General features: G+C 60.2%; 1 protein-coding gene across 1 annotated transcript; it reads left to right on the top strand.

Moving 5' to 3' along the window:
• The first annotated feature begins 403 nt into the window (after positions 1 to 403).
• GNAI2 (G protein subunit alpha i2) lies at positions 404 to 20757 on the top strand. Its single transcript, XM_065933646.1, has 9 exons — positions 404 to 663; positions 14857 to 14899; positions 15164 to 15305; positions 15482 to 15642; positions 17564 to 17692; positions 18091 to 18220; positions 18308 to 18461; positions 18834 to 19048; positions 19743 to 20757. The coding sequence occupies exons 1-8, from the start codon at positions 546 to 548 to the stop codon at positions 19022 to 19024; spliced, it is 1068 nt and encodes a 355-aa protein (XP_065789718.1). The 5' UTR covers positions 404 to 545; the 3' UTR covers positions 19025 to 19048; positions 19743 to 20757.
• Positions 20758 to 21379: the final 622 nt, after the last annotated feature.

The following is a 21379-nucleotide window of genomic DNA, read 5'->3' as shown; positions in this document are numbered from 1 at the left end:
TGCTCTGCTCGCTCAACTCAGAGGACTGGTTCCTGCTCGGCCCCTGAGGTGCACCGGATCCCGGTCCTCAGGCTACGAGATCTGCCCGCCCCCGCCGTCGAGCAACGGGGCTCCAGGCGCTCTGCACCCAATCGGAGCCCGGCCCCGCCTGCAGCCCGCCCTCCGCCCAGTCCTTCTGGGCTAGGCTCAACCCCTGCAGCTCTCCCTCGGCGTGGCTCCGCCTCCAGCCCGGCCCGAGCTTGGGCTGAGCTTAACTTCGCCTTCGTTCCGCCCTCCAGCCAATCAGCGGCCCCATATCTCCTATGGCCCCGCCTCCGGCCCTGCCCCGGCCCAGTCCCAGGCCTGACTCGCTCCGGCCCCACCCCCGGCCCGCCCTGCCGTCGGAGCGCGGCGGCCTGGAAGGCACCGCCCGCAGACGCTCGGAACTGCCGACTCGGGAGCTACCCGTTGAGGGCCGGCGGCGTGAGCGGAGTGGGGTCGGGCGGGGCCGAGCCGGGCCAGGGCCTTGTGGGGGCCGGGCAGCGGCCGGGCCGGCGGACGGCGGGATGGGCTGCACCGTGAGCGCCGAGGACAAGGCGGCGGCCGAGCGCTCCAAGATGATCGACAAGAACCTGCGGGAAGACGGCGAGAAGGCGGCGCGGGAGGTGAAGTTGCTGCTCTTGGGTGAGGCCGCGCCCTGCGCTGGGACCCCCCGATTCCCCGCCCAAATCCCCAACTTTGACCTGTGGACTAGGGCTTCGAACTCCCGGACTCGGCCTGGATCCCCACACCTGGACTTGAACCCCCCAGACCCGCCCGGCAAAGACATAACCCAAAAAATGGATCAAAACTCTGGGTTGGCGGAGACCTCTGATCCGTAGCCCATAGGCCCCATCTTCAACTCATCCCAGAGCCCAAACCCCCAAATATAGCCACCAGTGCCCCAACACCCACTGCCCAGAACTCTGCTTGACCATCCACTCTTACTGTCCAGCCTGACAGACCCTCAGAGCCCCCTGCCTGTCTTTCCATACTTCGCCTAGACTTTACCCAACCCCCTACCATCCCACTCAGCCCCCGCCTTCAGGCACCACCTGTTCCCTCACTTCTCCCCCTATTCCTATTGGGCCTGAGTATCTCCAGGGCCCCTCCCAGGCCCCCACCCCCTCCCTCCCTCCCATTCTGTGCCCCATCCCTACTCTGGACCCTGTATCCTCCACCTGTGCACCTTGATCCCAAGGGACTTCTCAGGTGGAATTTTGGTTTGCACCTCTCAAGTGGAATGACTGCTTAGGAGATCACCTTCCAGCCAGACCCCCCAAACCCTCAGAGACCCCTGCTCCCTGCATCTGGCCCACCAGCTCCCTCTTTGCATGCATCTCTCCTCAAACCCTAGGCTCCCCTTCTCTTAATTTCTCTCCCACACTCCAGCCTTCTCCAGATTTCCCCACCCACCACCTGCACCAGGTGGGCCAGTCTGAAAGGACTGGCCTCAGACCCCCTAAGGGCTCCACTGGTCATGTTGGGGGAGGGGACCAGGCCTCAGGCTGCCCAGGGAGTTCTGCTGGCTATCCGTTTCCCAGTTTCTAAGCCCTGTCTGGGCCAGCGAGGGGGGGATCTGGGGTTAAGAGGGAGTGTGGAGGAGTTTGGGTTGCGTCGGCTCCAAGGCCAGGAAAGATGGTGGCTGCTTGAGGGGTGGGGGGAAGTGGAAGTGGTGAGACAGCCGACATATTACTGCCCCCGGCGGGCGGGCGGGCCAAGGAGAGCCGCTGATGGGTGCTGGGCTTCCCGCACCCTTTCTGGGCCCAAAGGCCTAGGACGTGGCTTCTGAGAGTGGGTGGGCCTGCCGGACCTTGAGGCCCTGCGAGGGGGGAGTGGTGGACCAGCTGGTTGAGTAGTGGGGGGCCTGCTACGGGGTGGGCATCTGAAGTGGACTTGTGCAGAGGCTGGGGGCCTGGTAGTTGGCCCAGTCCAGCCTCTCACTGGGGGCAGGTATGGTGCTGACTGGGGGGTGGGGTGGAGTTCAAACCTAGTGGGGAAGGAGGCCCTCGCGGCAGTGTTGGGGGCTGGACCATGTATGTGGGGGGGTGTGGCCCCTCAGCCCCAGAGCTGCCCTGGGGTCCCCAGGCTGTGAAAAGTGGAGCTTTTCATGGTGAGCGTGTGGCAGAGGGGACGGTGTGTATTCCATCCTGGGCCCATCTGTTGACTGTCCCTGGGGGCCTGGCCTCAGGGGCACAGCCCCGGAGGTTTCAAAATGGCATCCGCTGCCGCTGCGGGGAGGAAGAGAAGGGGCGGGAAGGGGCGGCGGCCCAGCCTCCTGGGCTGTTTTGCGTTGGGCGCTTGCCTCTTCCTGTCTCTCTGCTGCGAGTGCGGCAGCGGCAGCGAGTGGGTGTCGACGCGGCGGAATGCCCATCGATGCTGCCCGCTGGGCCTGGGAAGGGTGCTTTGGGTACTGCTGCCTCCCAGTGCACTAGCCAGCCCCTTCTCCTTCCCAGGCCGATCGCAGTTATGGTGGTGCCCGAAGAGGTGTGGGACTGGGCCGTGGGCCTGGGGCACACAGGGCCCCTGGCCTGGTTCTGTGTGCTGACCTCCATCCCACCAGTCTTGCGACCCGGCTCAGGTTTGGGCCTGGCGACCCTTCTCTTACTGAACTGGCAGCAACCAGGGGTACAGGGTCCCCTAGAAATGCTTGGCACTTTGTAGGCTGGGGAGTCCATCTCAGCATCCTGTCCTTCTGGCCTTTGCTTCCACTGTGAAATGCGCTTTCTGGGTTTGGGCCAGAGAAGTGCCGTGCCCAGGATGGGGAGTGGGGCCTAAGACTCTGCAGAGGATGTACTCACTGTAAGGGGCTGGGAGACCAAACTTTGCCTGAAATTGAGGACTCAGTCTGTCTGGACTGCCCGGAGAAGGGTCCTGGCTGGCTGTCCTTTGCCTGTCCAGTTACGGGGGAGGTGATGGGAGCCCAGCTGAGGCAGCTTCAGAGAGCTGGGCGCCTGTCCCACGTAGCGGAAAGACTGTCCAGGCAACGGGACTTGGGCTGGGCAATTGCCAGCCTTCCCTCCCAGCCCAACCACGCCTGCTGCTCCACCCGCATACTGGCTCCTTCCCGTCCTGGGGAGCCCTGCCAGCCGGCGGGCATAGTCACTGTCCCTGGGGCAAAGGCAGATGTGGTACACACCGGGGAGAGGGGTGTTCCCTGGCAGCTGGGTTGGGGAAGCAGAGCTGCTGATACCGGCTCTACTTCAGAGATACCCCCACCCCCACCCAGTTCAGCTTGCTTGACCTGCTGTCCCCTGGTAGAATCTGGGGCCTCGGTGTGGGCACTTTGGGTAAAGTAAGCCAGAGTGTGTGTTTAGGGGGTGACTCTGATTTGTTTGGGCTTGTGTGGGCAGTCTACAGAGAGAGGAGAGATGGCTCCTGGAAGGCTTCGTGGTATAAATACAACAGTTCCCCTTGCCCTTGGGACTTTGCATCTGTTCCCTTCACTTGATGTACTTTCCCCGCATTTCACTCCTACTTGACTGTTCTTCATGACTCTGCCCAGGGATCACCTCCCAGGATCTTTCCTGACCCGCTTCTCGAAGGCTGGTAAAGCACCTCCTCTAACTCCCCCACCCCCATGCCCCCCCAATTAGAGCACAGTATTGTCTGTGTCACAGCTGCCCTCCCCCGTGGCTGGAGAAGAACTGTGTCCTGTTCATTTCTGAGCCTTCTGTGCCAAGCATGGAGCCTGGGAACTATTGTCTGTTTGTTGAATGAAAGAAGCGCTACTGGTGTGAACTTGGTCTTGGACATGGGTAGATGGAGGAGTAAGATAGCGATCAGTGAGCCATCGCCTGCCATATGGGCAGGTGGCAAGGGCTGTGTAAGGCCAATGACCAGGACTCAAGGGGGGACTGAGGGAAAAATCCTTCAGGCTGTTGGCTTGTGGTCTCATCACGCTCTGCTGGCGCCTCAGTGCATGCTCAGTCACTTAGTCCTGTCCGACTCTATGCGAGTCCATGGGCTGCGGGCCACCAGTTGCCTCTGTCCATGGAATTCTCTAAGCAAGAATACCATTCCCTTCTCCAGGGGATCTTCCCAACCCAAGGATCCAACCCAGGTCCCCTGCATCCATCCGAGGCAGATCCTTTGCCGTCTGAGCCAGGCTCCGGAGACAGCCCTTATCCACTCCCTGCAGATCACATAGTAGGGACTCTAGCTGTTCATATGGGAAAACCAGCTTTGCATTCTTCCTTTTCGCTCAGGCTGTTTGGGGACTGTTGCATGCCTGCTCTCTGCTGCTGCAGTGGAGCCTGTCTAGCTGTTAGGGCTGGAGCTGTCCCACAGCCATGGGACTCAGACCAGAACAGTGCTGTGGGAGTTCTTGGCCTGGCCAGTACGGAGACTGGACATTGAGGGGCTCGGTGAGTTTTATCAAATGAAAGGAAGGGTGTTTTGTGACGTTAGTCCTGTTTGTCTCTCACAAGAGGCCTGGCACACTGTAGGTGCCTATTAAGTGTGGAAAGAATGAAACTCTTTGCACACATCCCTGAACAGGGATAAGTAATTCTCAAGCTGTTGCTTGGGGCTTGGAGTAGCAGGAGTTAGTGGGAAGGGCTAGCCTGGGATCCTGGCTGGCTGGGTAATAGGTAGAGTCTAGTGATGTGGGTGAATTTCGGGGGTGGGGGGAATAGTCCTTCCTGGGAAGGGGTCCTCTGAGTTGGCCTTGAAAAATTAGTATTTGCCACGGTCAGGCACTGGGGGCAGAGGGACCAACTCAGCATGGGTTCTGAGTTGGGAAGGCCTGGCGCAGGGGACGGGGATGGGGGGTGGGGCGCGGGCCTCACCCTCCTGAGGTGATCACACACACCTAGGTTCACATCCCTTCTCCACCTGCTGCACCAGCTGAGAAACTCAGCGACAGGTGAAATCCTGGTAGATGCTCTGCTCTCCATCTACAACCTGGGATGGGGTGCCTGCCTGCAGCCACACGTGTTGCGGGGATGGTACTCCCAAGACCTGTGGGTGTGAGAACAGGAGAGGGGATCCCCCCCCCCGCTGACTCCTGCAGAGCTGAGAGTTTAATGGGGAGAAATCTCCCCAGCTCAGAGGTTGCCTAGCCTTAGTATGGAGGCCCTGGGAACCCTGACCCTTGCCCTTGGGCCGCTGCTCACAGAGTTAGAGGCTGAGACTTGTAGATATTTGGTGGCATCTGGAGTGACACACTGCCTTGGGGACCTTACGCCCAACCTTTGGGGGTGGAGCCACCTTCCTGGGGGTGCTTAGGGTTGGGGTTGTGGCAGGGCCCTGGGGTACCAAGTGGACTGGTACCCAGGCTGGCCTCCAGCCTCCCTGTTCTCCCCACCACCTTCTCCATCCCACCGTCCCGCTATTCCGCCCTCCGGCTGGAGCTCATTAGCACTTGAATGGGGGGCGGGGCAGCTTGAGCCAGCGAGTCTCTTCTTCCCACCCCTCCCCCAGGCGAGGCGAGGCCAGGCTTTGTCTTCCTGAGTCGGTAGCTGCACTGCTGGGGCTCCCAAGCTAGGGAGTGAGTAGGGGGTCTAAACCATTTCTGACTCCCCCTCTGCCTGCCCAGTCCCCCTGGGCTCAGCCCCTGCCTGTGACCCCAGTGTTGGTGCGGCCCACGAAAGCAGTTGGACCTCTAGGATAGGGGTGAAGCTGGGTCCTTCAGGGGCTACCCCTGAGCTGGGATACTGGGTGAATCGGGGCGGTTTTTCGAGGGAAGTGACCCTGGAGCTCAGCTGAAGACATCCCAGGAGGGATTGGAGAACCCCAAGACAGAGGGCAGAGCAGGTGGTAGGGACAGAGGGAATGCCTGCCCCTGTGGCTGGAGGTGGAAGTGAGGCCAGCTGGGGCACTCAGGCTTCCATGCCAGGCCCTGAGGCAGCGTTGAGCCACCCACTGTGCTTGAGTTGGAGCTTGTGCTGCCAGATGGGGACTGGCACAGTCAAGGGCCTCTTTGGGTTGGCCCTGGGCTGGCCTGAGCTGCAGGATCATTGGCTAGCATCATAGATATCCTAAGCCTGCTAACAGCAACCCAGCAAGTGACCACAGGTAGTGCTGGGGGTGGGACCTGATGGGATCCCAGCAAGGTCCCCAGGCTCCAGCAGTGCAGGGACTGGCACTTGTGGCAGCTTGGGCCACAGGCGGGAGCACTCAGGTCCTGCACACACTGTCCTTGATGTCCGTCCCTGACTGTCTCTCTCAGTCTCCATCTCTAAAAGCCACCCATTCTTTAGGCAGGAACAGGATGGAGGAAGCTTTGTCCACTTAAGCTCTTAGCATCTGAGGGTTCAAGGACTTGGCCTCCCTCATCCCCAGCAGAGGATGAGACAGTCCAAGCCAGAGCCTGAGTGCTGTCTCCAAGGCAGGACCCAAGCCAGCTTCTAATCTCATCTTCCCACTATCTCAGGGGCAGGAGTCCTAACCTAAAAGGTCAGCAGGGGAAAGGGGTTAATGGGTTCTGGCAGACCACTGCTGCTGTGCCCTGCCTAAGAAGGCCCTGGGAGGGCAAAGGAGTGGGCTCCTCTGACGATGGCCCTAGTACCTGATCCTACCAGACAACTTCTTATCAGCCACAGGTGCAGGGTGGGGCTCCTCTGCCCAGCCCCACCCAGCCTCTCTGCCTGGAGCTCTTGTTCTTACTAAACCCCAAACACTCCACCCTCACCCTTAGGCTGCACCATGGGGCTCTGATCCGTCTTGGTGGCTGGGGGAATAGTCTCCCTGGAATAGCCACACACTCTCTAACCTGGGCTGGCCCTTCAGTGTTGGCCTCCTGCGAACACTTCCAAGGCTTGGCAGTAAATGCCAGGCCCGTTTGAGCCAAAGCCTAAAGGTGGGATCGTACAAGACCTGTGCTGAGAAGGGTGTCCTTGTGGCTCAGAGGATTCCGGGGTGCCGAGGCTGCTACAGCCTCAGAATCTCCGGTTTGGGGTGGGGGGGTGTATTGATGGCAGCAGGTACCACGTCCCGGGGTTGGAGGAGGGGTGGTGAAGTCTGCACAGCAGGGCTGGGCCTATCGGGGAAGTGGTGTCCACACCAGAGGAAAAGGAGGAAGAAGCTGGAGGAGGAGGAGCCCAAAAGAGGAAGAGGCCAGAGAGCCGCTCACACTGTGCACTGGGGTGGGGAGTGTGAGGCAGTTCAATGGCGGGGGGCTTTAGAAGGTGAGCCCCACCTGTGCGGGGGCCCCATGGGCTGCCCCTACTGGTGGTCCCCGGGTTGGAGGCAATCCAGACAGTTCTGTCCCCTGTCCTGTCCCAGTGGCCACTGGGCCCAGGATCTCAGAGAAGGTGGCGCCTCTGAGAAGAATTCCAGGCTCCTCCTTTGGCCACAGGAAGTGATGGCTGGAAGAGGGACGCTGGCGGAGGGGGCGGGGGTGTAGCAGGAAAGCAGAGGGCTGCTCCCATGTTCCCGAGCCGCCATTGCCCTCCAAAGCCGGAAGGCCGGCTGCAGGCCCAGATGAATGTCCGGAAATGGAGCAGCAGCCCTGGGATTAGCTCACTCTGGGTTTCCCCTGCCTGGAGGTAGACAGAAGGGCCCTTGATCCAGCCTAAGGATTTCCCCCACCCCACTACCCACTGGGCCTGGGTAGTGGGTGCCTTCACTGGGCCTCAGTTTCCCCTCCGGTGGTAACTGTAGCTGCCTCGGATTGAGCTGTGACCATTGCATGGGGCCGGTCTCTTCTTGTCTAACCCTGTGGAGGCGGGACTGACAAACCCATTTCACTGATGCAGAAACGGAGGGTCGGGAACATCATGTGACTCACCCAGTGAGTGGAGACACCAGAGGACAACCCAGGCAGTGACTGAGCACCTGTCCCTAGCTGTTGTCTCCCCACAGGATTCTACGCCCAGTTGACAAGAATTGCTCAGTCAGGGTGACAGGCAGGTGCTTTGGGTGTCCCCGTGTCCTGCATATGCCCGAGGGCCTTGATTCTTCTTTTAGGGGACTCTAAGGGGACCATCTGTTCTAGAGAGTGGGACCCAAGACTGTGCGTGAATCTTTTTCCTGCTTAAAGCCAGAAATCTGCTGTGTGGCCATGGGGTGACCTCATCCCAATACAGGTGCCCCCATTTTTGCTTCCCACTTCCCCTCCCAGCCCGTGTCCCCTCGCAGGAATGCTCGGGTCACTGTCAGGCAACTTAGGGTTTCTCTTTTCCCCAAACATGTTTGTGCCTCCCACAACCCCTGGGCTTGAGAGGACTAAGTCCCAGCCTGAGGAAAGCTTGGAGGTTGTTAGGGTGTGGTGTCGGGGGGCCCTGAGCCTGGTCTGGAGACTGGGGCTTGTCCAGATGAGGAGAAGGGAAGAGTGGTCCTGCTGAGGGTCCCCACTAAGAGCAAAGGCTGCGGTGGGCTCCTGTATGGCGACTCATGTGTCCATGGTATGGGCTGGCCACAGCATGGGAAGACCACAGCTGGTCCTCGTCCTTTTTTTTTTTTTTTTTTATGTGAACCACTTTTAGTCTTTATTGAATTTGTTACAATACTGTTTCCGTTTCATGTTTTGGTTTTTGGCCGCGAGGCATGTGGGTTTTTAGCTCCCCAACCAGGGATTGAACCTGCGCCCCCTGCACTGGAGAGCAAAGTCTTAACCACTGGACTGCCAGGGATGTCCCAGTCCTCGTCCTTCTTGACCTCTGAAATCCAAAGTTCAGTTGCCTTGCCCTTCCCCGCAGAGTTCCCAGGGTTCTGCTCTGGCTTGTCAGGCCAGGCCGTAGGGAACTGAGGAGTCTAAAGGACCTAGGAGACAGCAAGGACAGAGGCGGCAGAAGCATCGAGGCCAAACACAGAGCTGAACGAACATGGCATCCTCATGGCCAGTCCAGACCCCAGGTCCCAGAGCACCCTCTCCCCCACCTTTCTCACTGTGTGACCTGAGGCTGGCCGCCCCTGTCTGTGCCCAGGGCTGGGTCCCGTGACATCACGCTTCTCAAGCTTGGTTCGGGGCTTGTGGGCATGCAGACACACTGCCCGTGTGGGCTGGACCCCGGGGTGGAGTTTGGGGTGGGTGTGAAGACCCAAGGGAGGATGTTCAGGGCGGGCATTGCGCCTGGCACACTCCCTTGTGGAGTACATTTCAGAGATGGGGACACTGAGGCCCAGATGTGGGCATCTCACCCTGGGTCTACCACAGTGATTCAGACTCTTTGAAAAGAGCAAGGCGATTTCCTCCAGTGAAGAAGCATCAGGAAGAGGGCTGTGCCAAATGGCCTGGCTCCTTGAACGACCTGGGCGCCCCGTCTAGCAGTGCCTGGCAGTGGAGGGTGAGACCTGTATGCAGCCTCAGTGGCCGATGAGGGACAGGTCTCAGGGCCTCCTCTCCTCCAGCGTGGCCTGCCTTACCCGGTGCCTCAGTTTCCCTTTTTTCGGTGGGCAGGGCCCCACTGCAGGAGACACAGCCCTGCCCTGCAAAGCTCTCTTCGCGCCTGGGAGAATCCGAGGCCTGTTTCCTTTGCAACGAAGAGCAAAGACTTGGCCAGGCCCTGGTCCTTAGTGCTTCTCTGATGGGTGTCAGGAAGCCGCTGGAGGCTTCCCAAGCGGCAGAGACTGGAGGGAGGGAGGTTCCGGCTTTGCTGGAGCACCTGGAGGAAGGCGAGGCCACGCATGCGGGTGGGGGTGTCACCGGGTCCGTCCAAGACCCTCCCCCCACCCCCGCCCCAGACCCCTGCTGAGCCCCCTTGGAGGGAGTGAAGCGCAGCACCTGGAGGAAGGAAGAGACGCCAGGGGCGGGGCTTGGAGGGCCTTTGTCTGGCGGGGCCCTCTCCCCCTCCCCGCCGTCCCCATTGTTCCTGTGTGCCGCGTCTCTGCAGGCCGACGGCTTCCCAGGCTCGGGAGGGGGCCGTGGGTGAGGCACCTCCCCCAGCTGCCCCTCGCTGCCGCTGCTGTCGCTTTCCAGAAACAAACGCTCCTCTGCGCCGCCCAACCCCCACCTCCTGCGCTGGGTCCCTGGCAGCCGGGCTCCCCCTGGTGGTGGCGGGCCGGGGACCCTAAGGCTGCAGGGGCGGGGCGGGGCGGGAGAAGGGGGGCCCAGAAACGGCAGGCTGGGCCGGAGGCTGGAGACGTGGCACCTTCCTGAGATGAGAGTGGGAGGTAGTGCCAGGGGTGGCGCCTTTGGGGTGGGCTTCCCAGGGTGCATCCCAGCCTTCCCCCAGCGGCCCACCAGGGTAGGCCAGTGAAGGGGGCGGGGAGCTGTGCTGGGAGGCTGGCAGTGGGGGGCGGGCCCGGCTGTGGGTTTGAGCTGGGCTGCTCCCCACGTCTACCCTGTGGTCCGAGCCACGGCTGCTTCTGAGAATCTCTGCCCTCAGGCCTGCCACGTCAGCTGGCAGCTCTCCCCGGCCCCACATGTTCCTGGGTAGCCCACCAGCTCGAGAGCGTCTGCAGGGGGCCCTGCTCCCCGGCCTTCAGGGTGCGGAGAGAGCCAGGGGTTGGTGTCTGCAGTGAGACCTGCTGGGCGGGAAGGAGTACCCTGCCCAGGTAGGAGTGCCAGGTTGTGTGGAAGGGAAGTGACGAACTGAGAGCAGAAAGCCAGCAAAGGAGTGCGTGGCTCTGACTCCGGTCCCGGGTTATACAAGTCCCGGCAGGGAACCACCACCACTGCTGAGTCAGCCTCTCAAGCCCCTGGTCACTGCCCTGGGCTGTGCTTTTGCCTGAAAGTCTCAGAAACATGCCTTCAAAATGAGATGGCCACGGCAGGCTCCTTTGCAGGCTGTGGTCGCAGTGACCTATGCAGCGTGGTCACTGTGGGTTGCAGGAAATGAGAGGTTTGGGGAGCTCTGTCCTCTTCCGAAGGGTAAAAGAAAAGAACGATAATAACCTTGATCTCAATGCTCGCGGTGTGCCGGGCACTCACCCGTCTCCTAGGATGAGATAATGGTGGTATCCTGTTGCACAGATGAGGTGCCAGAGCCAGGACAGGATCGGGCAGCCATTCTTGGAGATCTCAGGGAGGAAGGAGGTTGGCACCAGGGCTATGGTGGATCTGGACCTCCCTCTGGGAGAGGATCTGAAAACGTGACATGGGCCCGCCAGCCCCTCAAGGCTTCGTGGCTCCTGCAGAAGGGAAAGTGGGGCCAGAGAGGAAAGCAGCACATCAGGGCCTCCCAGCAGGACAAAGCCATGTCTGGGAGGTAGAGGCTTCAACACAGACAGACCACAGCGGAAACGCGATGCAGGAACTTGGGATCAGCATCACACAGTGGGACCGGGGGCTCTGTCTTGCTGGCAGAGGCCCTGCTGTCCTCGTTCAGGCAGGTGGAGCCTCTCTTCCCCTCCTCCCCCCAATCTGTTCCCTCCTCCCGTTGGGGCCCAGGGCTCCCAGAGTGGAAACAGATGTTCCAGTGCAGAGCAGCCGCTGTCGCCCTGCACATCTCGGCAATTACTGCCTGCCCGCTGGGGGCCCCGCAGCTGCGCCCCAAGGCAAGGGCTGCAGAGGCTTCTTCTTGGTGGTGGGAAGAGGTATGGCCCAGTGGGAACACTGAGGGCGCTGCAGGGATCCTTTGTAGGTCCCTCTGGTCCCACTCAGCTGGAGAAGGGAGCGCCCAGTGGGCCCACCGTGGGTACAAGACTCCTGACGCCTTCTGCTGGCTGAGTCCCCCCACTCCCACCCCAGCACCTCTGCAGCAATCCGGATCGAGCTAGTGACGCCCCCTTCTCTGAAGGGAACGTGCAGGGCTGGGTGGGGAGAACTGGGTGCCTAGGATCAGCAAGGTACAAGCAAACCCCGGGCCAAGTGCCAGCCTATCTAATAGGGAAGCGTCATCAGGCACCAATTGAAAAGGAGCTCCTAGGACACCTCGCTTGTGGGCTGCCTGAGAACCAGGGTGTCCAACTGGATAGAGCCCATGACCCCACCCAGCTCTGCCCCCAGCCCCCATGATCTATGGTAGCTCCTCCTGGGCCACGCCTGTGATTCTGTCCTGGTGCTCTTCCCTGCTTTCTGCTTGGCTGCTAGCACCACACCCCTGTCCTGCCACTTAACTCCTTCCCTCTTTGAGTCACAGCTGTGGGAAAGACTAAGGGACTGCTCTGAGTCCGGGGATGGGGGCTCTGTGACTTTGTCCACCTGTCCCCTTGCTGAGGGCAAAGAATATGTCTCCTCTTCGAAGGGAGAAGAAGCGAGACTGAAGCTCAAAGGGGACAGGGAAAGGGCCCTCAATGTCTGCCCGGTCCACCGCTGCTAGGAAAATCAGATGCAAAGCAGGTTTGTGCTGGCGTCCTCATCTCTGGGCAGGGTCACAGAGTGGTCTGTGCCTTTTACCAAGAGAGTAATCACAGGACTAGACAAGGAGGCTGTTGCCTCAGGTGCACTGTGGTCCCCAAATCACCCCCACCTGAGGTCCCCTGTGCCCCGGAGAGCTGCCCACTCTTGAGTCTTGGATCACCTGACTGAGGACAGCATGATCCATGTGACCCATCACTTCATGCCCTCGGCCTCCGCTCCTGCACTGGGCCGCCAGTCCTGGCTGGGACTCATGGCTCCTGGGTCTTCCTTTGCCTCAGGCTATCCACCCTCCCTCCGGCTCTCTGGGAGCAAGTGACTAGATGGGAAGGACAGTCAGATGTCACCTGGCCTTCGTTTGTGGTCAGCCAGTCCAGCGCTGTCCTCCCTGCCCCGTGGATTTCTGGGCCTTGGGGGAAGAGCCTCCGTGATTCAGCATCACCACTGGGCCTTCCCAGGCCCTCTCCCCTTGGGCCCACTCCACAGGTGGGGGGTGTTAAGTGAGGGGTCCTGTCCTGGCCGCTCCCCTGCCAGCCCTATGGAGAGGAATGCTGCCCCTGACCACAGCCCACGCCCAGAGGAAATACGCTAGGCCTGGGGCCTCCAGTGCCCAGGGGTCGAACCAGTAGAGGGGCTCACACCCCAGCCTGCCTATTTGTGCTGCTCCCCCCGCAGTGCTCCCCGATCCTGGGAAGCAGGCCTGGGACAGTCAGAGAAGCCCAGTGATTCCAGGCGGCATTTGTGAAGCGTCCTCACAGAGGTCCCTGGTTTGTGGCCGCAATCCACACCTCAGTTTCTCCTGGTCAGTGTGGATGTGGGGTGGGAGGTAGGATGGATACAGGTGGGCAAAGACCCGGAGTTGGCAAGCAGGATCTGATGCTGCTTGGAGGGCAGTGCAGAGACTTGGACCTGAGACTTTCTGGGCACGTGGGATAGTGCTAGGAGGCAAGGTGGGCCACATGCAGAGGAGCTGTAACCATTTGATAGCGGTGTCTCTGTTTCTCCCCGCCCCCCCACCTTTAAAAAAAAAGTTTTGGCCGTGTCCCACAGCATATGGGGACTTAGTTCCCCGATCAGGGATCAAACTCAGGCCCTCTGCATTGGAAGCGTGGAGTTTTAAACCACTGGACCACCAGGGAAATCCTTCAGTTTCCTCATTTGTGAGGTGGAGATGAGGGTAGAGCTGACTTACGCCGGGGGCTTGCTGTGAGACCACCTAGCGAACGGGGTAGTCTTAGAATAGCGACTGACATGTAGGGGACACGATTCGCGGCTGTGCTGAGATCATCGTCGCTGACATTCTTGCTGCTCGTGGCAGTGTGTGTGTTAGCCCCTTCATCCTCTGAGATTCTTAACCATCCCTGAGGGATATATGGGGGCCAGGAGTTCCCAAGGATGACTTCCACCGCAGACCCCACCACCCACCCTGCTGAGCTGGTCAGAGAGACAGACCCACCACAGTGATCAGGAGGGTTGGGACACGTGTAGGTGGGACATTGGGGTATGCCCGGTAGAGAGAACTCCTTGGGCAAAGGCCTGGAGTTGGCAAGAGGTAGTGCCTGACAGTGCTGGAACAGAGCAGCGGTGCAGTCCGGGCAAAGGCTGGGAGAAAGCTGGGCTCAGCTGAGGTGCGCTCTCCCTGGAGCTTAGGACAGGGAGCGGCCAAAGGGAAGCAGTAAGGCCCTGTCCCCACCCCTAGCCAGGACAGGAGTGGCCTTCCTGGTCTCACACTTCCCTGCACAGACTCCCTTGGGGAATGCAGGTTTCTGGGCTGCACCCCTTGAGATCTGGCTCTGTGTCTGTGATGGAGCCCAGGAAGATGTTTTGTTTAAAAAAACCCAAAAGACATTGTCCTGCAAGATCTGAGCCATATTTTGAGTAGGGCTGGGCAGGTCAGGCATCATTATCCTACATACCTCCTTGTGTTTCTGAATCCTGGCTACATGGTCTTGGGCCAAGACTTTTCTGAGCCTCAGTGTCCACGTCTGTAAAATGGTAGAAATAGTACCTGTTTTGTGCGGCTGCTTTGACAGTCACCGGAGCGAATTCCTCAGCATTGGTCGAAGAGAAATACAGGATGGGGCTCTGCCAGGCTGGGGAAGAAGCATCACGAGTCAGTACGTGTGTCTGTGACACTGCCTGTCCCCCAGGTCCTAGTGTCTTTTCTGCTTAGAGGAGAGCTCGGCCCCGCAAGCAGGGTGCTGGGCCTCAGCTGTGTCTGGAAGGCAGGAGTCTGACACCATGCCTGGACCCAGGCCCCACGGCAGCTGCGGCTCACGGTGTAGGGAGGAGTAAGCAGGGCTCCTCTGCCTGCTATGGCCCAGTGCCTCGTTGGGGAGCACTGTCCGCGGAGTGGCGAGCCTGCGTGTGCGAGAATGACAGGGTGACTGCTGAGCCCCAGGTCTCCAGCCAAAGCCCCTGGACTCAGCTAGGGCAGTGGGGAACCACATTGAGCAACAGGCCTTGTGGGAAGCCAAGGCCTGGAGTGAGTCCACCGTGGGGTCCAGGTGGCCTAGGTTGTCTTCACCCCGTGGCCCTGCCAGCCTCACCCCCGGTAGCTCTGCTGCCTCCTGGGCCACATGGCCGGGCCGCTGGTTGCTGGCCTCTGTGTCCCCACTGGGCCTGCTCCCTGACCCCTGTGTTCTTTGTTCCAGGTGCTGGGGAGTCAGGGAAGAGCACCATTGTCAAGCAGATGAAGTAAGTGCTGTGTGCGGGAGACAGCCTGCAAACCTTGGTTTCCCCTTTTCTTCCTCGGGGTCTGTACTGCCCCCGAGTGTAGGCCCAGCCCGTGTTAGCCAGGTCCAGCACTTTCCCAGAGGCCACGATCATCCTCTGCTCCCCAGTGGTTCAGAGGCAGTCTCCTCTTGTCTGAAGTAGCTACTGCAGGCCCCCGTAGCTCCAGACGCCCATGTGGGGGTCCCCGTGCCCGATACATCCTAACCCTGGCCCCCTGGCTGCCAGGATCATCCACGAGGATGGCTACTCAGAAGAAGAATGCCGACAGTACCGGGCAGTCGTCTACAGCAACACCATCCAGTCCATCATGGCTATTGTCAAAGCCATGGGCAATCTGCAGATTGATTTTGCCGACCCTTCCCGCGCGGTACGTGGACTCCCCAACCCCTGCCTGCCTCCCATAACGCTTCAGGGCAAGCCTTGTGCAGGGGGAGCTGAGAACACCCCAGTCTAGGCCCCCTTCCAGAGGCCTCCTCCCTGCCTCTGAGTCGTGGGGTGGGTGTGTGCTCCTGCAACGTGCTGACTGCCTACCGCTGTGCCCAGGACGACGCCAGGCAGCTGTTCGCGTTGTCGTGCACGGCTGAGGAGCAGGGCGTGCTGCCTGAGGATCTGTCCGGCGTCATCCGGAGGCTCTGGGCTGACCACGGGGTGCAGGCCTGCTTTGGCCGCTCTCGGGAGTACCAGCTCAACGACTCTGCCGCCTAGTGAGTACTCATTCCATGGGGCCGGGCTGGCGGTGGAGCAGGTTGGGGGGGGAGACCTGGACCCAAGGCCTGAACCCAAGGACCTGAGCACCCTTAGGAGGATACGATGAGTTTCTGCACTGTCAGTCAGGGTCTTGGTGGTTTGGGGTTTGGCCTGGAAGAGGGATGTGGGGAGACATCCATGGGCTCTGGGTGGGCACCCCCCCCTCCCCCCCAGATAGGCTGCAGGCCCTGTATTCTCACCTACTGTCTCCTACCTCTGTCTAAGCCAGTTGCTCTGTCTGAGCAGCTTTCCCAATCTCACTGCACTTCCCATCCTGAGCCCACCCAGAGAGGGGCTGGACCTCTGTGAAGCTGGCTGGGAGGCCGGTCTTGCCTGGCCGTGATTCCTGAGCCCTGCCCCAGTCACGTGGACAGCCTCCCACCCTCCCTGCAGTGGCCTGAATGCACTTGTGAGAGCATGCTCCCCCATAGGAGTGGCAGAGTCACAGCCACACACGGTGGGGTGGGTGGGCTGGGGGGGTTTACTCCCAGAGGTCATAGATTCTCAGTGCCAGCTGAGCTTGGCAGGGAGTGGTAGCTCCTATAAACCCCTGTCATCTCAGGGCCTGGGATACTCAAGGAGGGCCTGTTCACGACCACCCTCCAGCCCCTTCCCACTCCTGTATCATCCGTGTCCTTCATTCCCCAGACGTTTAAGCACCCGCTGCGTGCCCAGTGCTGTTCTGGGTGTGGGGATTCAGCAGTGAACATGGGCCCTGCCCTCCCAGGCAGGTTTATGCTACAACGAGCTCACCCAGGGTTGGGGAGCAGATTGGAATACTCCGGGGTCCAGGGATCCTCTAGCCCCTCCTCACAGCAATCTTCCAAGGCTGCCCTGGCCCTGGGGCCCTGGGGTGAGCCCCTCTGTTGCAGACAAGGGAAGAACTGGTGTGGAAATCACCATGAGGCTGGAGGTTCTCTGTAGGGGGCGGGGTAGAGTTTGCAGGTCACAGCACATGCGTCACGGTTCCCCATAGCCCTTCCTGTTTTTCTTTTCGGTCTCTGCGTCTCTGAAGTCATTTCCCTCTGGCCTGGCTGCCTGTGGGGGAGCCAAGCACTGGCCCCAGCAGCCCTGCCCTGAGAGCAAGACATTGGTCCTGGTCAGTGACTGGGAGGCCTAGACCCAAACCCCGAGGGTACAGCCAGGATATTGAGGCAGGCAGCTGAGCTAGTCTCAGGGCTAGGCCAGGGCAGCATTGGTACTAATTAAGAGAGCTGGTAGTGGGGAGCCCCTGGGACCCCTGCCAAGCTAGTGGTTATGCCCTTCCCCTGAGGAGCCCAGATTTTGCTGGGCTCTGGGCAGAGAGCCCACTGGGCCTGGCAGGCCTCAACCTGTCCAGCCCCGCGTCAGGGGAGTGCCAGGCTGCTCTGCGGCGGGTGCCGTAATTGTGCCGATTATTAGCATCCTGCATCCCTCCCCGAAGGACGAATTCGCCCCCTCCCGCCACCCTCGCCTGCAACTCTACCACCCTGGATCCTATGTGAGGCAGACCTGCCTCCGACCTGGGTGCTGGGGCTTGGCTGGCTGGCCTCAGAGCTGCCCCTCAGCTGAGTGGTGAATGCAGCGCAGGCAAGGGTTAGAGTCAGATAGCCAATGAGAGTTTGCTGTAAGACCCCCAGGGAACCCAAACCTGGGGGCTCAGTAACACCTAGAGGGGTGGGATGGATGTTCAAGTGGGAGGGGACATGGGTAAACCTATGGCTGATTCATGTTGATGTTTGGTAGAAACCAACATGATACTATAAAGCTATTAACTTTCCATTAAAAATAAATAAATAAAGAAGAGTCAGGAGCTATGCCTGAGATATAAAGGGACGGAAGGGCAAGGGGCCAGTTGGCCCCCACTGACACCCTCCCCCCCCCAATACCCCTTCGCAGCTACCTGAACGACCTGGAGCGCATCGCCCAGAGCGACTACATCCCTACGCAGCAGGATGTGCTGCGGACTCGAGTGAAGACCACGGGCATCGTGGAGACGCACTTCACCTTCAAAGACCTACACTTCAAGTGAGCAGGCTTGTGGGCTGGGTAACAGGGTTAGGAGCAGCCAGCCTTGGGGGTGACAGGTAGAGATCCTCACACCGGGGCCTGCTGAGGGCTGTGCTGGGCAAGAAGGTTCATCTGGGATTCCCCAGCTCCATTCTGAGTTCCTTCAGGCTGTGTGGCGGCCAGCACCTCACAGCTTCTGCTGACGCGGCCCCCTGTGGCAGCCACCTGCCCTGCTGACCAGCCTCACTCACTCGGCTGGACCAGAACTGGGGGGGAACGTGGGCCAGTGTGGGTGATACCATGGAGGCAGCTGCCTGACCCTGAGCAGGCCTCTGTCCTCAGTCGGTCAGCCTGTGAAATGGGGCAGGGAGCTTCTCCCAGAACTCCCTTCTCGAGCTAAGACGCTGTGTCCGCAGGATGTTTGATGTGGGCGGTCAGCGGTCCGAGCGGAAGAAGTGGATCCACTGCTTTGAGGGCGTCACAGCCATCATCTTCTGCGTAGCTTTGAGCGCCTATGACCTGGTGCTAGCTGAAGACGAGGAGATGGTGAGAGACCCAGAGGTCACGGGGAAGGGAGGGCAGGGGTGAGGGGTGGGGGGGTGGCTGGTGCTGAAAGCGCTGTCCTGCCCCCAGAACCGCATGCACGAGAGCATGAAGCTGTTTGACAGTATCTGCAACAACAAGTGGTTCACGGACACATCCATCATCCTCTTCCTCAACAAGAAGGACCTGTTCGAGGAGAAGATCGTACACAGCCCCCTGACCATCTGCTTCCCTGAGTATACAGGTGTGGGGTCTGGGCCTCTGGGGAGGAGCTGGTGGTGACCAGGTGGCCCACGGGCGCCCCCCGCTGGACAGAAGGGTAAACTGCAGGATACTCAAACACAGCTGGTACCTCACAGGCTTACACACTTGTGTTTGTACACCCCAGGGCCCTTCTTAACACACTCGGGCACGTACCCCATACATGTCACTAGGTATCGTCCCTCACACAATCAGGTGCCTCTCTTTGCACACTCAGATGTGCCTCTGCACTCTCACAGTTGTCACACATACATGCTTGTTGGTTCACACACACACAACCTTCTCTGTCCTTGTGGGATGGGCCCGCCTGCTGCACACGTTGCACGAGTCCTCACCATTTTGCCTCACCCCCCAGGGGCCAACAAGTACGACGAGGCAGCCAGCTACATCCAGAGCAAATTTGAGGACCTAAACAAGCGCAAGGACACCAAGGAGATCTACACGCACTTCACGTGCGCCACCGACACCAAGAACGTGCAGTTCGTGTTCGACGCTGTCACCGATGTCATCATCAAGAACAACCTGAAGGACTGCGGCCTCTTCTGAGGGGCAGCGGGGCCTGGCAGGATGGTGAGCCAGAGGGGGCCGGGCAGGGAGGACCAGAGTGGGGCCACCGAGCCCAGCGAAGGGACAGGGTTGGGGCCAGAGAGCGTCCAGCTGCGGGTGGTGAACTTGGACACCTGTAGAGACCAGAGCGCGGGGCGGGGGGGGGGCACAGAGTGCTGAGCCAGGAGGGTGACCGGGTTGGGCACTGAGCATGTGGCACAGAACAGCCCAGGCTCCGTTCTGCCCAGTGGTCCAGACGGTAGAAGCTCCAGGTTGTGTCCTGGGACAGAACTGGAGGGCTGTTCCCATTTTCCTTGGCGAAAACTCAGGTTCCCACCCACCAGGCCACTGGCCTGGCCTGAAGGATCGAGATGACAGAAGGGGCCCAGCCACCCTCCACTCAGCACGACCTGCTCTGTGCTCACCCCTGCCATCTTTCCCTCGGACCCATCTGAGGGTCCGGGGCTGAGGCTGGCCTCACCAGCCCTGGGAGCGGTGGGTGGGGAGGGCTCTGCCAGAGCTCCAGTCTCCCCTCCCATTCATTCTTGAACAGGGGTTACAGTGTGTGTGTAACCCAGCAACACACATTGGCCACCATGCCCCTGGTAACAAGTGGGTGGGGAAACTGGAGAAGGGTCATCGTCTAGGGAGGTGGGCAGAGAGACCTACACTGGCTACCTCCCTCCCGACCCATGCCCTGACTGTCCCCTACCTCCAGGGCCACCGCCGACTCCGCTACCCCAGCCCCTGAGGAAGATGGGGGCAAGAGGACCACGCTCCCCGCCTGTCCCCCTGGCCGCTTTTCCCCTCTTTCCTCTCTGTTCTTGGCTCCCCGCCGTCCCCGCCCTCAGCTCCAGAGACTTGGGGGACGGGCTGCCACAGGCCTCCCTGTTTGAAGCCTGCCCTTGCTCCAGGTGCAGGGGATGCCCGTAGCCCCTCCTGGCCTCCGTTCTGGTTTGAACCATTGTTTTGTTCTGTGATGGGGGAGGGGAGCCCATGCTGTCTCCCACGGCCTGTGTCTGTTTGGAGGGGCACCACTTCTCCAGCCTGGGACCCCCGGCTTCGCCCAACACCAGCCCCTGACCCAACCCGAGTCCAGATGTTTACAGGGAGCCTCCTGCCCACCCCCACACCCGCCCCCCACCCACCCAAGCCACTCGGAGGCCCCAAAGGAAAAAGCACAAGAAGCGTGAGACGCCACCATTCCTGAAGACCACAGTCCACCTGCTCATTCTCGTAGCTTTTTTTTTTTTTATTAAAAAAAAGAGAAAGTCAAAGGGAAAAAAAAAAAGAAAACTGCAAACCTAGAAAACTTTTTAGAAAAAACTATTTAAAACTGTCAGATCCTGACCAGCACCCACCCAGCCCCTTTGCGGTGATTCCGTGCCTTGAGCGTGTCTACGTGTTTACACCCATCCCTCTGCTGGTTGCCCCCTGTGCGGGTGGCACCCGACCCTGCCCTCCACAGAACTGGGTTCCAAGGGCTGTTCCAGACAACTGCCAACGTCGCTGAGGGTCCCACCCCAGTGGCCCTGGGCCCTGGCTCCATTAACCTAAATGTAGCTCCTTAGCGCTAACCTAGGAACCGCCGCTGCCTGCTGAGGGGCCATGCCCCTCATGCCCTCGCCCCAGGCCCGGGTCCTTCAGCGTTGAACACTTCCTTGCTTTTTTCACATGTTTTATGGAATTGTTCACCTGGTTTGAAATAATAAAATGTAGAAAGAAAAAAAAAATTCCAAGACCTGCTCGCCATTCTTCTCTCATGAGGGCAGAGACCCAGGTTTAGATGTGCTAAGGTGATAGTGGTCTGGTTCCGGATTCTCACTAGTGGCAAGGCCCTGGGTACTCAACTGCCTGGTCATACTGAGGCTCAGTACTCATCGCTTCAGTTTTCCCCCTTGGACTAGTCATCTTAACGTGTTGGGGCCTCTAGGTCTCCCCCTTGGCCCCCAGCGCTTCTGCAGTCTTGGGTCTGGGGGAGCCTTCTGGAACAGTGGGGCCGATTTCTTAAGGAGTTCTCCTAAGGGATTCTTCCACACTGGGAGGAGGAGTGTCCAGTGAGTCTCAGAGGCTTTCATGGAGCTATGGGAAGTGCTCGTGCGTTTCTGGAGGGAACGGCAGAGGACAGTGCTTGGGAGGCTGTTGGTTAACCCCGAGAGCCAGGCAAGGTGCCTGGACTTTTCTGCCCTGGACCGCGGGGGAGCCAGGAGCCGGGAGCCTTGGCAGGGAGCCGGCTTAGCCCGTGGGGAGGGGTCGGTGAAAGGCCCTCCTCCGCCGGGCGGGGCTCGTAGACGAGCTCTTCCAGCTTCGGCCGCCAGAGGGCGCGGCGGTCCGCGCTCGGCCCCGCCGGGCTGG

The sequence above is a fragment of the Muntiacus reevesi genome, chromosome 4, assembly GCF_963930625.1.
Source record: "Muntiacus reevesi chromosome 4, mMunRee1.1, whole genome shotgun sequence".
Taxonomy (NCBI): domain Eukaryota; kingdom Metazoa; phylum Chordata; class Mammalia; order Artiodactyla; family Cervidae; genus Muntiacus; species Muntiacus reevesi.
The sequence above is the reverse complement of the archived record's forward strand: the minus strand, read 5'-3'. Positions and strand labels throughout refer to the sequence as shown.

Excerpts from the sequence above, each read along its gene's own strand:
- GNAI2 (XM_065933646.1), top strand. The coding sequence starts at position 546 with ATGGGCTGCACCGTGAGCGCCGAGGACAAGGCGGCGGCCGAGCGCTCC. Across the intron at positions 14,900-15,163 it reads ACCATTGTCAAGCAGATGAA|GATCATCCACGAGGATGGCT; the intron begins GTAAGTGCTGTG and ends CCTGGCTGCCAG. Across the intron at positions 15,643-17,563 it reads CTCAACGACTCTGCCGCCTA|CTACCTGAACGACCTGGAGC; the intron begins GTGAGTACTCAT and ends ACCCCTTCGCAG.